At 44.5% G+C, this 15,865-nt stretch overlaps 2 protein-coding genes and 1 long non-coding RNA gene across 3 annotated transcripts; 1 reads left to right on the forward strand and 2 right to left on the reverse strand.

Moving 5' to 3' along the window:
- Positions 1-160: 160 nt before the first annotated feature.
- On the reverse strand, positions 161-6,657 carry LOC136516056 (squalene synthase 1-like). The gene is made up of 14 exons (XM_066509468.1): positions 6,218-6,657; positions 5,985-6,027; positions 5,731-5,820; positions 5,548-5,623; positions 4,933-5,002; positions 4,021-4,164; positions 3,803-3,907; positions 3,374-3,520; positions 2,553-2,628; positions 1,852-1,940; positions 945-1,036; positions 829-868; positions 641-754; positions 161-545 (listed from the first exon to the last, which is right to left on the reverse strand). The coding sequence occupies exons 1-13, from the start codon at positions 6,398-6,400 to the stop codon at positions 698-700; spliced, it is 1,212 nt and encodes a 403-aa protein (XP_066365565.1). The 5' UTR covers positions 6,401-6,657; the 3' UTR covers positions 161-545; positions 641-697.
- A 3,294-nt stretch (positions 6,658-9,951) lies between these two features.
- Positions 9,952-11,826, forward strand: LOC136537794 (putative UDP-rhamnose:rhamnosyltransferase 1). The gene has a single exon (XM_066529761.1). The coding sequence runs from the start codon at positions 10,020-10,022 to the stop codon at positions 11,478-11,480; it is 1,461 nt and encodes a 486-aa protein (XP_066385858.1). The 5' UTR covers positions 9,952-10,019; the 3' UTR covers positions 11,481-11,826.
- Positions 11,827-11,906: 80 nt separating this feature from the next.
- On the reverse strand, positions 11,907-14,464 carry LOC136537795 (uncharacterized). Its single transcript, XR_010779141.1, has 3 exons — positions 14,250-14,464; positions 12,999-13,057; positions 11,907-12,296 (listed from the first exon to the last, which is right to left on the reverse strand). It is a non-coding gene; the product is annotated as an uncharacterized lncRNA (long non-coding RNA).
- Between the last annotated feature and the right edge of the window lie 1,401 nt (positions 14,465-15,865).

The following is a 15,865-nucleotide window of genomic DNA, read 5'->3' on the forward strand; positions in this document are numbered from 1 at the left end:
ATGGGATAGAGGTACAGTGGTCAGCATGGCCAGGTCGATGTGATATTTGCTCAAGTACTGTTAGGCTGCGCATCAATTTTAGGTACTTGTATGCATATACTTAACCCACGATATCTTCGCATATTATCCTTTTTATGAAAACAAAACAGGAGGGGTAGTCTTCGCATGTTACTGCCGGCGTATTATTGACGGTGTAAAGTTCAGAGTGACTGCTCAAGGTCAACGCGGCAAAAAAAATTTCTCCACTACACAACTCTGGTAAACACAAGCACATCAACTTTGAAAAGAAGACGTCAACACTACACAAAACTACAGTGTGCCCACTGCTAACTGAACAGAAACACATGTTCGTAGGATACATGTCGCGTGATATTTTCTCCCTTACTTAAAACAGCTTCAAACGATACACCGCACGAGAAAATAAAATGAACAAACAAATTGAGAGCAGCTGCGGAGTCATGGAAGCAGTAGCATGCTGCCGTATCGATCTACAGTCAGTGCTTCCGAATTTCCTGCATCCTTTGGAGAGAGAGTACAAAAAGGACCTATACAAAACCAGTAACGCAACATAGTCAGCCTCGGGAAAAATGGAAATTGTTCAAAGCAATGTGGTTTAAATTGTTCAAATTGTTTGCCATACCAGATTGGCATAGTTTCTCTCAAATCTCCATAGAAAAAAAGGCCAGCTCGAAGTGCATCACTTGGTATACAGTACTCCGAAAAGAATAGCCACCAGCAGGAGGACAATCATGATCTGAGGAAATCACAGAAGAATACTGACAAATTATATAGCAGCATGCTAATATGAATTTACAGATTATGGGTTACCAGCATGGGCTTGTAAGGTGACTTGTCCAAATGGTATCCCCTACAGAATCAAGACAGACAATCAGGAATTCAGGATGAAAATGCCAAACAGAGAAGTGCAACTCTTATTGGCGTACCTCCTCTTTACCAAACCAGACGACTTGCAAGTTTGCTTTATTGAATCCACACGTCTCCGTGTTAGAGCAGCATTTGGATCATTGTCATCAATCTGGAACATAGACCAGATATGCATCAAGTTTCGAACAGCAACCAGAAGCCTTTTAGAGTTTAGAGGTCATGACTGACCCCATGAATGAGACAGAATGGTACTAAGGTGGTCAGGACCTGGCAACTTGCTCTAAATAAACTTATACTTATCCATCAGGACAGCATTAACACACTACCAGCTTAAATCAATGGCGAGTTCTGTAGACGACAGTGGGAGTCAAGAACTTGATTAAGGATTTCAAGGTCGAAACCTCAACATGTAGTCTAAATGGCCAACTGGTTAACATATATACCCCCCCACTGGTCAGGATTTGTTGACATTTCTGGCAGCAAGATATAAACTAATTGCAGGTCGATTTGGGCTGTCTGAAACAGCAACTAATTTCGACTGGAACTCTGGAAGTAGTATAATAACAGGCTGCCCACCCGATGAACAATTTCTAAACTGATGTTTGTGTAGTTATTTGCGTGATTCAATGGGAACATGATAGAATGCCAATACAATGATATTGATGGATATAATAAATTTTGTTGTGGTGCAAGTAGCTCAGGTTGGGTTGACCGATTAATTCACCCAAGTTCTCATGATTTACTTTTTTTTAACATAGTTCTCATGGTTTACTGACCACAAACCAAAAGAGTGGTGGCAAGCGAACAGCCAATTAAGTGGAGTTCGTTCGGATCGACCTACATCCTATCAAATTTCATAGTATTATACAAAGGAATGCTATAAATAAATAGTATGGATGTTCTATTTATATAAAGGCAACTAGACTCCATATTGGCTGCATCAACAATCAGTACTTTATAGTGTACCTTTGACTCTATCAATGAAGAAAACTCATAGAAAGCAGTATAGACGTCTGACATTGAGTTTGTCTCGTCAATTATTCGTGCCGTGAGACCTAAGAGCAAAAAAGTGTCAGGTAATTATGTACACAAAACAGAGTAATTATGATGTTAAGAAAGGGAGTAATTAGATACAGAAACTAGGAGTTTGCATTTTATAGTAGTTAGATTAGTGATTAATGAACCAGAGGCAATTGTAAGATGCAGATCCAGATGCCCCCCCCCCCCCCCTCTAAAAAAAAGTACGGAAAGGATAAAACAGGCCCATTCATGTGCATATGTTTCTCCACAAATCCAAAACAGATGCATAAACAATAGTAGGTGCCCTGCATGTTTCAAATTGCACTTCTGTGCCTCTTATAAATACAGGGTGTCAGGTTGTGATAGAGACACACATTTCTCCCTAAAGCATAACATGCATTGCATCAGTGATCAAACACCAATCACATAGCAGTAATCAAAAGAAATCAAGGAAACATAGTATGTTCTCTCGGGATGTAGTATATACTAATATACATACAAATGCAAAGCACTGCAGAACTCCAAAATAGATTTCATCAAGCTTACGTGCGACAAGGTGATATAATCGAGAACACACAGGCATTTTCTGTGAGGTAAAGACAGATAAGTCTCGGAGAAGTACAGTATGTCTTACAAAAGTAGCTTACCACGTCTCATCTTTACAACTCCTCTAAAGACATGCACATTATTGTAGCAAAGAGCACATGTTCCAATTGCCATTATCTAGAAACAGGAAATAGCAACTTAGTATCCTATGGAGGAAATACTTTCAAGAATATATTGAGGACCAAAGTATATAACATGCAAAACAAAATTAAATAATTGACCAAGATAGATGGAGAATCATTCTTGGTCAGTCAAAAAACCAGGAATGCAATCTAGATTTCCCCACAAATGAGATTTTTTAGAAGAAAGTTCGCAGAGCAACTTAGCAGAATATCATATTTCGACTGAGTCTAAAAATCTAACAGTTTCCTCAGCTATGAAACATGATTTAAAAAAAAGGCTTTCCATAAGACCATAACCGCTAAACTATTATTCCAAGCAGTAACTACTTTAAGTAGTTAAAATACAAAGGTTTTGGGTATTTCCAGGAAAAAGATAGTATAACAGTTTTGAGAAACTTGTCCAATTACCACAAGTACATGCTTTAAGGACAGTGCTAATCTTGGTATACTTTGTCTGACAAAAGCAGATATATTAACAAGTCTTAAGTTAAACCTTTTTTTAACTCAGATCTGAGCTATAAGGTAGTTTCCACGAATACTGGCAGACTTTAACATTGTTTTCCAGAGCTACAAACACATCTAATTGTACTTTTTTGAGAGAGGGTTTATGTGCAGATTTGAGTTACAATTCTAAATAACAGTGTTCAATCTTCTGGAACTAGATTTACGAATGGAGCACCAGAATAGCGTTGAAAAACTAGGTCCTCAATAGGCAAAATAAAGTCAAACAAGTTATGTACCTGGGGTATTGCACAAAAACGGAAAATGGCATGATCCTTCAAGGCTGACATGTACTGAAGGCACTCTTCAGCATGAATTAGTGCATTAGTCACCATATCATTCAAGCACTGTACTGCTTTTTCGGAATTTTCCTCATGTTTGAAATCCTGGTTTCACAGAAAAAACATTTATTACTACAGCAAAAAGTTCAACCTGCATAATAAGGTTGACTAGGTAGATAACATCTGACTATTTATTGTTCACTATAATATTTGAGCTACTATCTATAACCAGCAGTTATGGACTCCCCCAGGCCCCAACAGGTAGAACACATAACACATATCATGAAATAAGAAATATTGCTGGATGTGTGATAATTTAGTCTTAGAACATATGCCATACGTGAAGCTACTCAATTGCAGTAAAAACAAGTTGAATATTTTGTGTACCTCAAGCTTATCTGCATATTTACTCCATATCTCTCGAGGCCAGAACATGCGAGACTTTGGTATCTCATTTATGTCCTCCAAATAGTCCCTAATTATATTAGTTTTCTGCAATTTGATGACAAATAATTGTTAGCAACACAAATTCTTAAAACAGAAATTCCATTTCACACAGGGAGCAAAAAATGGCTCAGTTGATTCATTCACAACAATTAACATACCTGTAAAAATAGACCCATTGAATTTGACAGTGAGTCTGGAGCCAGATCTTCCGTCCCAGCAGCATAGAAGAGTCTGGAAAGTCCATAACCAACTAGCCCGGCTACATAGTGGCAATACTCGTCATAGTCATCAACAGTTTCAACCTAAATAAAAAAGGACACTTCACGTCAGTTCAAAGAAATACTGAACCAACACATATATAGAAACTGTAGGTGTAACCAGCGCATGGATTTTCTCCTTGTTTTCCCATGAATCAAGGACTACTAAATAATGCTCGCTGAAAGAATAAAGGTTTCCTTGCTGCCTTATACTCAATGCAGGATATAAAATCACTTTTACGCATGTATGACTATATAATATGAAAATGCGACAGCAGATAATTTTATTTATCTGCATGTTTGATGATAGCCACAAGCTATCAATGAGAAAGTTTTATCATGACATACAATGTAATGGAAACATGTTTGAAAGCCGCAGAGCCTGGAAACATATTTTCATATAGAGAAGCGGCCACAGTTACAAGTTGACAACCCATTGATATAGTATCCACTCATCCAGAAACTGGAGTTGCATGTTGAGCAGTAACCAGAGAAATGTGGCACAACGGTGTGCTGGCATGAAAAGTGGTCTTTGGTCATGAATTGGATGCAAGTAAAATGCAATTGGCGTTCATTCAAGGACACTACTGTACTCACTATACACGCGGCGTACTTCCACTCTTAAGTCATGAAAACTCACAAATGATATTCCTGACAAACATCCAGATCCTATAAAATGCTAAAATGATGCGACGACAGTATTACATACCACAACAATGTTTCATCAGCATAAATAATCATATAGTTTATTTATATTAGCACTGTGAGTCTGTGACTACGCTTGGATACTTTAATGGATATACGTTAACGGACCTCCTTGCATATAAATTTTGCCATTCCTGCTCCCATTCGCCTAGTGATTTCTTCTATTGCCTTTTGGTAACTGAAAACAAAATATAGTTATTTACCACAAGGCTATTTACTAAAGTAATATCTGACAAGAAAATCAAAAGGAGATAAAACTTCAAGTACATATTCTGCATTAGTATTACTATGACAACATTAAAAAAACTAGTCCTGAAATGGTTGATTTAGATACAGCACCAGTATTGGACAATAAATCACTGTGCATTGAATTTAATTTAGGGAACTGCACACTTTCTTGTTTAAGTATAAAGACAAACATTATCCTCATGCAAATTGTCTGCTTGTGTAACTATCAGAACCTGGCTATTTGCTTCCCTCGTGCAGCCTGATAATGAGAGAATGATTTCAAAGCCAAGCAATATATTACCGTACTACCAAGTGAAAGCTTGATATTTAGAAAAGTCAAATATTTCTTGTAAAAGTGCTTACTGAACAGTGTAGCTAAGACTTTGAAAAGCAGTGTATACGAAACCTCAAGTTGTCAAACTACCTAAGTAAGGACAGTAATGACTAGCGGAAGTCTGAAGAAGGCAACTGAGTTAGGGAAGAAATAAAAGTTACCCTTGACCAAGCTCCAGGAAGGCAGTGGATACGTGGTGAAAGTTATCCATCAGCACTCTGTAGTGATTTGTTCCACCTGCAAGGACAGCCACACACACCAGTCGGCATCTCTTCTAGAAAAAAGAACAACAAGGCCCATTTTTGGTGAACTAGAGCCGCATATTCAGAGGACAGATTCCGTACACGAAAAACGCCAGTCGCGGTTGTAGATGTGCTGGTAGAATTCCTGGAGGATGGGCACCTTCACCTCGGTCGGGATGCTAGTGTCATCCTCTGCAGTCATTGAACATAGTTTATTTATTACTGTGACAACGGGAACCTCTACAGCCGTCAAATAATTAGCACTTAGTAATCACAACCCCCTCAAAACATTCCAAAAACATCATAGCTTAAGCTAAAAACCAATAGCGCTAGCGTAAGGGCATGAGACTACTGACCAACGGTGTCGAGGGCACGGAGCACGAGGTAGAAGATGCACACCTGCGCGATCGCAACAACAGACATTAAAACACCACACGGAGTCGGAGCGCCGCGCACACCAAAATTGTTGGGACGAAAGCGAACAAAATCATAGGCGCCACGCATCGGACTCCAAGTGGCGGCGCAAACGAATTCGTGTGGCGTGGAACGAAAAAAAAGAGAGAGGGAGGCGAAGCGAGTTGGTACTGACGGCATTGCGGAGTTCGGGTCCGAGCTGCTGGATGACGAGGGCGAAGCTGCGGGAGACCTTCTGGAGCATGGAGTAGCCGAAGGCCCAGTGCTCCTCGGGCGGGATCTGGCGCTTGATCTGCCCCGCCGCCACCCGCAGCTTCACCAGCGCCAGCGCCTCCTCCGGCCGCGACAGCGCCCCCATCGCCGCGCCTCCGATCCAACCGACCAGACCAGCCTCCTCGCCGACGTCGATCGAGCGGCTGGGCAGCCCGGTCCCAAAGGCCAGAGGGATCCCGATGCTACGGATGCGATGCGGCTCGTGCGAGCGCGTCAGCGTCAGCGTGGGAGTATTTCTAGCGGCCGCCCCTGGAGGAGACGTCAGCCGCGCGCGAGAGAGACGGGGGCGAGATGAGAGGGGTGTCGCCGGCCGCCGCGCTGTCCGTTGTGTGTTGGCAAGCGCTAGTTCCTTTCGTAATTACTCTGGTCGTCCGGGTTGGGTAGCAAACTAGGCCTTGTTTAGATACACTCAAAATTCCAAGTTTTTTCACTCTCTCTCCATCACATCAATTTTTAGCCGTTTGCATGGAGCATTAAATGTAGGTAAAAAAAATAACTAATTGCACAGTTTAGTTGAAAATCACGAGATGAATCTTTTGAGCCTAGTTGGTCCACAATTGGACAATATTTACCAAATAAGACGAAAGTGCTACTATTCATCGAGTTGAAATTTTTTTCAATCTAAACGAGACCCTAGTAGTAGTTGCAAGCGGATCTGGCACGTTGTCTCCGCCTCTCTAGCCAGCCGCCTTATGGCGAGTGGGTCCCTATGACGCGGCACTTCGGGTGGGCCGGAGTGTCAGTGGCTGAGGCTGGTCTGGGCATGAGTCTTGAGGGCTTTGCCGGATCGCGACGGAGAGCGCGTGAGGCCCTCGTGGCCTCGTGGTCGTGGGGTGGTGGCCCGCCATGGGAGTGCCGGGCTGCCGGCGTCGTCGTCGTGCGAATGCGAACGCGAATGCGATGCGTGGTGCTTGCCGAAGGATCCAGTTGGAGCCTTGGAGTGGACGTGGATGGCATCCGGCTCGCGCCGTCGGCGTCGCATACTCGCATCAATCTTTTTCTTCAGCGCTAGCAAGTTTTGTCGCGTCTCGGTCTGAAAGTTGCACGGTTCAGTGGTTACGAGCTCAGGAGTCGGCAGACGTGGCAGGCCCGCTGGGTTCTCTTGTCTCGTACTCCCTAAATAAAGACGTTACTGGATGTGCGTAGGTCAAACTTTTCGATTTTAATTAGATTCATAAAAAATACGTGCAACATTTATATCTCTAAATAGATTTATTACGAAAGTATATTCAACGATCTATCTAATGATACTAATTATGTATTACTAGTAAATATGTCTGTGCGTTGCAACGGGATCCAATACGTAGTGAGTTATAGGACGGATCATGAGTTTGAGTCAAAAATTAAATTAATTAGTGGTAAAAATCTTTGTTTCTTAATGAGTCAAAGATTAAAATGGTTGTGATCTTTTATTTATTGTTTGTTTTTACCCTTATTATATTTATTAGAACACGAAAAAAACCAGGTGGAGAAAACAATGAAAACAAAATAAAAAAAGTCGAGCTAGTGTAAAACATCCATGAGAAAAAAAAATCTGAACATACTCAGAAGCCAATTAAGTTGAAAAAAGTCATAACAAAAATTGAAATGTACTCTAGAAAAGAAAAAAATAGAACATATTCGGAGCCAACGAAAAACGTCCAAATGAACGTAAAGCAACACGTACTCAGAGCAATTAAAAACGGACAAACCAGAAAAAGTGAAAAAAAACAGAAAAGAGACGAAACAAAGAAATTATACGCTTCTTTTCTCTTTATTAAATTTCTATTCTTATATTTTTGCATTTGAATTAAGATTCCTATTTCGGTTACTCGGAATTGGAGAGATCTAATTAGATTAAGATTTCTAGTTGTCCATATTATTATATTTTTCCAATTTGATTAAGATTTCTATTCACCCAAAATCGAAAAGATCTAATTGGATTATGATTCCTAGTTATACAGAAAGAAGGGCTATAGGTGTTTTTTCACAACACAAAGTTAAGAAATGACTGGACAAAAAAAATAGGTGGAGAGAAATTTTGCCTCTTTATTATTAGGTATAGATATAGATAAATATTAATATTTTTTTATACATGATTGGTTAATTTTTTTTAAAATGTTGACTTGTAGTAACCAAGAACGTCTTCTATTTTGGAGAGAGAGAGTAACCAAGAACGTCTTATATTTGGACAGAGAGAGTAACCAAGAACGTCTTCTATTTTGGACAGAGAGAGTAAGTCGTCTTATGTTGTGCTTCGTAATTTTAAGACAACTTAATGGATAACATGTGCAATGGTTGTTTCTTTCAGTTATGTCATAGTAACTCACAAATTTCTTAATTTATGCATTAAATAAAAGTAGAGTTGTGAGTTGCACCACAACTCATATAAGGGTGTTGTCTTATAATCCTGAAATTTAGTTTATGGGGTGGTTGTTTTTATAAAACAACGACCTTTTTCTCTCCCCACTCTCTCTTTGTTTGGCATCAGAAAAAAAATCCTACGTGGCCAGACCAGGTATGGGACCGCAGATAATATCGCATGTCGACCACTGGTTCACTGTTTTATTTCGAAGAGAAAAGAGAAAAACACGCAGACGACCGGCAAGTTTATCTCCTAAGTACTGTCTTGTCGGCCTACACGTCCTGCCAATGATGAGTATGGCCAGGTGGCCGGACACCCGGAGACCGGAGTAAAGGACTACATGGATGTGCAATGAAACCTTTTTTTTTGAATCATGTATAGTGAAACCTGGACCTCAAGACTCAACCAAAACTTGCACCGAACCGGAGACCGTTCTTTTGGCACGCCCACAGAGGCACAGACAATCCTCGCCTGGCTGCCAGGCAAGCGATCGCAGCTTCAGGCGATCGAAATTCAACGCCTGGGGTTGCTGTCTGGCGTCGGAGCTACCTGGGAGGCAGCAACCAAACATGCTCAGGCGAGGTTTGCATGCAAACAGATCCCGGGCCCGCATGCAAGCCGTTCTGGGCCTACAGGAAGAACCGCCGTTTGCATAATGCGCTGGGCCGACCATGCGTCTTCTTCAGAGTATGGCGAGGTCCAATGAGATTGAATGGGCCGTCTTCTGCGCTTCATTCCAGGCGGGAAGGCACTGCGGCCTATGGAGCAGGCGGCGGCGGCGCACCGGCGAATCGGCTGCGCGAGCAGGGGCTGTGTGCCTGAACCTTGGAAGGCTTGGACTTGGACACCAATGTGACTGTGAAACATGCTGAAGATCTGCGACCGATAGTGAACTTCATCTGCAACAGCTCCAGACCTTGTTTTCAGTTTACAGGTCGCTTGAAAATTGCTTGAAAGTTTACATGCCTTGCCTACCTGTGAATGCTATTATGAAATTTGCATACTTCGAACTCGCATGTTTTTTTTTACCATGGACTTTCGTCTGAACTGGTTTGAAACTTGTATTCCCGGCGTCCAAACAGGTGATCAATCGTTCAAACCGCTTGCGCTTTTCAAAGCCACGAGGCACGAGCCCTACAAAGCCACAGCCATAAATTCATATTTGAAGTTAAAATATGAGGCCACGTGTAGCGCGAGATGTTATGCAAATGCTGAAAGGCGACAACTAGAGCGATGTATCAACCACTTCTGTATTTTATTATTTATTTACAGTCCCTTTAAACCCCACCAAAAGTCCAAACCCTCATGATTTACACACATTTCAGCTTTTGCAGCTTTGCTCAAGCACGAAGAATCGAAGATGGATGAAGCGGCAGCCAGCACGAAGCTGAACGTGGTGCTGTTCCCGTGGTTGGCGTTCGGCCACATGATCCCGTACCTGGAGCTCGCCAAGCGCCTGGCGGTGCGGGGCCACTCCGTCATCGTCCTCTCCACGCCGAGGAACGTCGCCAGGCTCCCGCCCGTGCCGGCGGACCTGTCGCCCCGCGTGCGCCTCGTGGCGCTGCCCGCGCCCGTCGTGGACGGCCTGCCCGAAGGCGCCGAGTCCACGGCCGACGTGCCGCCGGAGAAGAACGAGCTCATAAAGAAGGCGGTCGACGGCCTGGCCGCCCCGTTCGCGGCGTTCCTCGCGGACGCCGTCGCCGACGACGGTGGGAGCAGGAGGCCCGACTGGATCGTCATGGACTTCTGCCACCACTGGCTCCCCGCGATCGCCGAGGCGCACGGGGTGCCGTGCGCCGCGTTCCTGATCGTGCAGCCCACCACGATCGCGTTCCTGGGGCCGCGGTGGGCGCAGGCCGCGCACCCGCGCACGACGCTGGAAGACTTCACCGCGCCGCCCAGGTGGTGCCCGTCCTTCCCTTCCGCCATCGCCTACCGCCGCCACGAGGCCGGCTGGGCCGTCGACGCGTTCCGGCCCAACGCGTCCGGGGTGTCTGACATAGAACGCATGTGGCAGATCATAGAGCGCACCCGCTTCACCTTCTACCGCGGCTGCGACGAGGTCGAGCCCGGGGTGTTCGCGCTCCTCACCGATCTCTTCCATAAACCGGCCATCCCCGCCGGGGTCCTCTTGCAGCCCGACCTTGCCGACGGCGACGGCAGCTCCCGCTCAGCAGATGCCCGCTCCGAGGTGCTTCAGTGGCTGGACAGGCAGCCACCAAAGTCCACCATCTACGTCGCGCTTGGGAGCGAGGCGCCGCTGACGGCCAGCAACCTGCACGAGCTCGCGCTGGGGCTGGAACTCGCCGGCGTCCGCTTCCTATGGGCTTTCCGGAAGCCGAGCGGCATGTCCGCGCCCACCAGCACCGACGTGGCCGAGCTGCTGCCTGCCGGGTTCGAGGACCGAACACGGGGTCACGGCCTCGTGTGCTCGGGGTGGGTGCCACAGGTGGCTGTGCTCGCGCACGCCTCGGTGGGCGCGTTCCTGACGCACTGCGGGTGGGGCTCCACCATCGAGAGCCTCGTGTTCGGGTGCCCGCTGGTCATGCTGCCGTTCGTCGTCGACCAGGGCCTCATCGCACGGACGATGGCGGAGCGGGGCATCGGCGTGGAGGTGGCGAGGGACGAGGGAGACGGCTCGTTTGGCAGAGACTGCGGCGTCGCGGCGGCGGTGCGGAGCGTCATGGTGGAGGAACAGGGAAAGGTGTTCGCGAGTAACGCGGAGAGGCTGAAGCAAGCTCTCCGTGATCAGCGACGGCAGGATCAGTACATGGACGAGCTTGTGGGATATCTTAAACGCTACAAGGATGACAGCTGCTAGAACACTTGCAGTTCATAAGATGGCAATGGGCTTTTGTATGTTGGAAAGTGAATTTTCTCCGGAGCCGGAAGAGCGACCTCAAATCATCTTCAAACAATTAGAAGGGGACTGCATTGTCATAGAGGCGGTAAGGGGAGGCTTGAGCCCGCCTGCACCACCGCTCCACCCCTGTACCATTCCAGTCCCACGATCAGGGCTTCACAGGCTTGTAGTAGCCTTGTCAGGCCAAGTAGATTTGCATGCCACACTAGAACATCAGGCACCCTTCGGTGCCATGATTTGAAGAACAAAAGCAAGTCTACGTTCGATAGACATGGCTCCATAATTCGATATGGTAAAGCTAAGATGTCAGTCACACACATTAATATATAGTAATTGCCACTATCACCATAGTGTCAGTACCTAAGATCAAGCATATATCATATCATACCATTAGAAACATGACAAATTATGAAGCAATGATATGGTTTGTATGTCCACTGTAACTCTCATGGTTCTGTTCGCACCCTTCATTACATTAATGGTGCTGTTGAACCATACATTACACAACTATTAGGTACAATTTACGATCAAGAATTCACAACAATCGAACATTTAAGCTGGTAGCTTGGAACGACAAGCTACACAGTTCACAGCCATGAGGTTTGCAAAAGACAGAGTCGATCATCATAGTGGCAAGTTCCCTTGATGCTGAACATCAGACATCGATCAGCAGTTGAGCAAATACACATAGAAAAGCTAGGTGCAACCAATAGAGGCAAAAGAGATGTGGCCTTCCTCTTTAGGTGATTAGGTGATTAGGTATCATGGACAGGTCTGTAAATGGAAAAATATGGCATAAGTGCATAGATTATGACAGGGCAATAAAGTTACGGGCTATTGGAACATCTGGATCATAACTCTAAGCAATTAATCTATCGTGTGATTGCTCTCCCCTCTTTTGGAGTTTTGGTGATTAAGTATTTTCTCAAAATCATTACTTACCAAGTAAATAAATATTCATGATCCCACACCTACATGATCTGCTTACATGTCTTGGTAGCAAATGAAAATAAGTAAATAGTGAACGACACAACTAAAGAAGAAGAAAAAATAAAATCAGAAAATAATTAATATACTAAGCTTTGCCTTGCAAATTTGAATTACATCTTAGCATTAGCACACTGGTAAATAGTCATATTGCAATATGCAGGTATAGTGTTATAGGTGCCATAGAAACAGAAACTACATCTGACTACTTATTAGGGAATCGGAACTGCAGATTAAATTGTTCTTTTTTCAACATAATCCGAACAAAAGAACATATGTTGTCGTGTTATTTTAACCTATTGTTGAAGCAAACATGCCTATGAGAAGTATCTGTGTAGTTATGAAATCTATGCATACGAGAAGTAATTGTGTAGTTATGAAATCTTGACAACTTTTGCACCAGCATTGCGAGCAGATACACCTGTGAATGCTAGAAAGCAAATATGCCAAAGAACAAAAATATGGTCGCATAACTCAGAAGTGTTTTACCTGAATTTGATGGAAGTTTACACATTGAGTGATACATACTTAAACTGGTGTCGGCACTCCTGAAATATACAGAACAATTACTCTCTTTAAGAAATGAAGTATATCGTGAAAGAAACATCCCTTCTTGGTGTGCTACAGAAGCACAATGCACAACAATACAAAACCAACAATTTCACAAGTTACATGACATGGGCGGAACTAGCAAAGGACTTGATAATTTTTTAAACAAAAATCCAAGTTGGATCTAAATACAAATCCTCCAGGACCAAGCGTATGATCAGTGTCAGACAAAGCACAACAAAACAATGGGTACTAAGATACATGATAAGTGATTGCAAAATTGCATAGCTGAATTACTATCATAACTCACATGGGCAAAGCTGTTAATACGACAAACAAGAAAGCAATGACTATATGGCATTATTGTGGATTCCACTCCCAACGAGTAACATTTCAACACTGTAGCACTATCATCTGCTAATTTTAATTTTAATTTAGGAATTATCATGCAATCTTCCCACTTCTCTAAACCACCTCTCCCCACTACATTCACTTGCTCCCACTACTATCTGAATCAACTAAGAAACTACATTCACTTGCTCTCACTGCTACCTGAATCAACTAAGAAATAGATAAGAAATCGGGAGTCCGTGAATTGACGAATCACCAAACCAAACCAATTCATAGTACCTGATGAGTGGGATGAACCCGCTGCAGCTCACTGTTGCCTACAGAGTCCACAACTCCAGCATGTGTCAGAGTGCTCAAGGTAGCTGCTAGATGGCTGAGATCCGCGAGCCACCCTAGCTAGGACGCCGCCTCTTCTATGATCTCTGCTCCCACATGATGAGGAACTCGCAGATCCGGTGGAAGCAGGAACGCTCTAACATGATGGCAGGGAAGCTAGCAGATCCGGTGGGAATGACGAAGCTGTTCGTCTTCATGTGCTTGGACCGTCCTAGCCCATGGGACGAGATGGAGCCGGCAAGGGCTCGGGTTCCACTGCACCACACTCCTCCCTTCATAGATCGGGGCGTGAATCGAGGCCACTACACCAGATCCAGAGGCGGAGGAGCTCACCTCGTCTCGATAAAGCAACATTCTGCTCGTGCTAGCATAGAGGCGACGCAAGGAGGAGAGGGCAAGGTGGGGAGAGGCATGGAGGTGGCACACGCGAGGAGAGGGCATGGAGGCGCCAGCAACAGCAATAAGGAGGGAGACCGAGAAATAGACGGGAGAGATACCACTGACCCGTAGATCTGTGTCGTCACCATGAGCAGAGGGGTGAGGAGGTCCTCGCAAATCCGTGCGCTGCCCCGTCACCGTGAGGGGAGGGGAGGTCCCTGCAGGTCCATGAGCTCCTCCATCACCACGAGTGGAGGTGAGAAGAGGGAAGAGATGAGGGAAGCTAGGGTTTCAGGCGCCACCCAGCCCGTGTGGGAGTGAGGCCGATGAACATCAGGAGATCTGGACTGTTGGTTGGTTTCCAAAAAGCTAAAGGTTTTTTTGCAAAAGATGTAGCGCGACGTGTCGACACGTGGATGCACCATCAATGCCCTGAATTCTGTGGTGTTCATAGAACTCTTTGGATTTTAATCAACCCCAATGGAGAAAGAGAAGGGATAAACTGGTAGACTGCACAGGCATCGAATTGACTTGTAGAAGAACCATTACCTTGGACTTAGGAGAAAGAAGTGGTATCAGAGAGAAAGATACGTGTGTGTTAGAGAGAGGGATGCTATTGTGGCTAGGAAAAATACGAGTAATAGTGGAGTGACGGGCCTAGAAGCAATAGCCTGATTGAGTGAGAAAATTTGTGTCAATGTTCCTAAGATACACTAACTCAAGTGGATAGACTTCACTGACCAGTCCAGCAATAGTCTTGCTAGTATAATCCCTGCAGAGAATATAAGCGTTGGTGTTTCGTTTCACCGACGAGTAAATTTATATCATGCGTGGTGTGGGGGTATGGCCCTCGATATCCATAAGATAATACATGGTCCACACCATTAGAGGTGGCCCAGCCCACAAGATCAAGGCATGCATGGCACTGGTCGACGTGCACCGTAAGATATTGTATAGTACCAAATAGGATACTTTTCTTGTAATCCTACCCCTCCAGAGTATATAATGAGAGGCAGGGGTCCCCTAGTCGATAGCTACATAGATCTCATATTCAATACAATACACCAAAGACACAGGACGTAGGGTATTACGTCGATCCGACAGCTCGAACCTATCTAAATGTCGTCTCTGTGCCTTGTGTCACCATCCGGTTCCTGATCACGTACACCTCCACCGATCAATCTACCTTCATGGGATACCCAAGGATGGGAGAAATGCATCCATAACTTGATGAATCCATTCATCATCTGTAAGTAGGTAGGTAGGTCCCCTGCCCCTACCCGTTCATTATAAGTGGAAGGTTACTTAATTAAGGAAGTGCTATATACTTATTTGAATCGGTAAAAGTGGTTTGTGCGCATTCATTATTTTGTTTCGTTATTCACGTGACTGACCGAGTATCCTTATTTGCCTTGGTCCCCACAACAAAGTTCCTCCATAGAGAACCCAACTGCACAGCACCATCGCAAAGGTTTCTTCGTAACTCGATTAGTCTCACTCAAGAGAACTCATCTACACGGAAGGTCTTTTAAGTGCTAGTTGTACCTGCATAGAAGTTCTACGCCCTCAACTACACCAGGATGCCTCCTGCAATAGCATCACAATGAGTCTCGCCATGGACAGCTCGCTAGTCTTCTTGCATCAGCCACACCTAATTACAAATGACCTTGGCCTCTCCATGCTCATCATTTACATTTAAACTGCACACCCCCTTGTTGAGGTCTTACTCCAACAGTACGACC

Source organism: Miscanthus floridulus, chromosome 2 (genome assembly GCF_019320115.1).
Source record: "Miscanthus floridulus cultivar M001 chromosome 2, ASM1932011v1, whole genome shotgun sequence".
In the NCBI taxonomy this organism is placed as follows: domain Eukaryota; kingdom Viridiplantae; phylum Streptophyta; class Magnoliopsida; order Poales; family Poaceae; genus Miscanthus; species Miscanthus floridulus.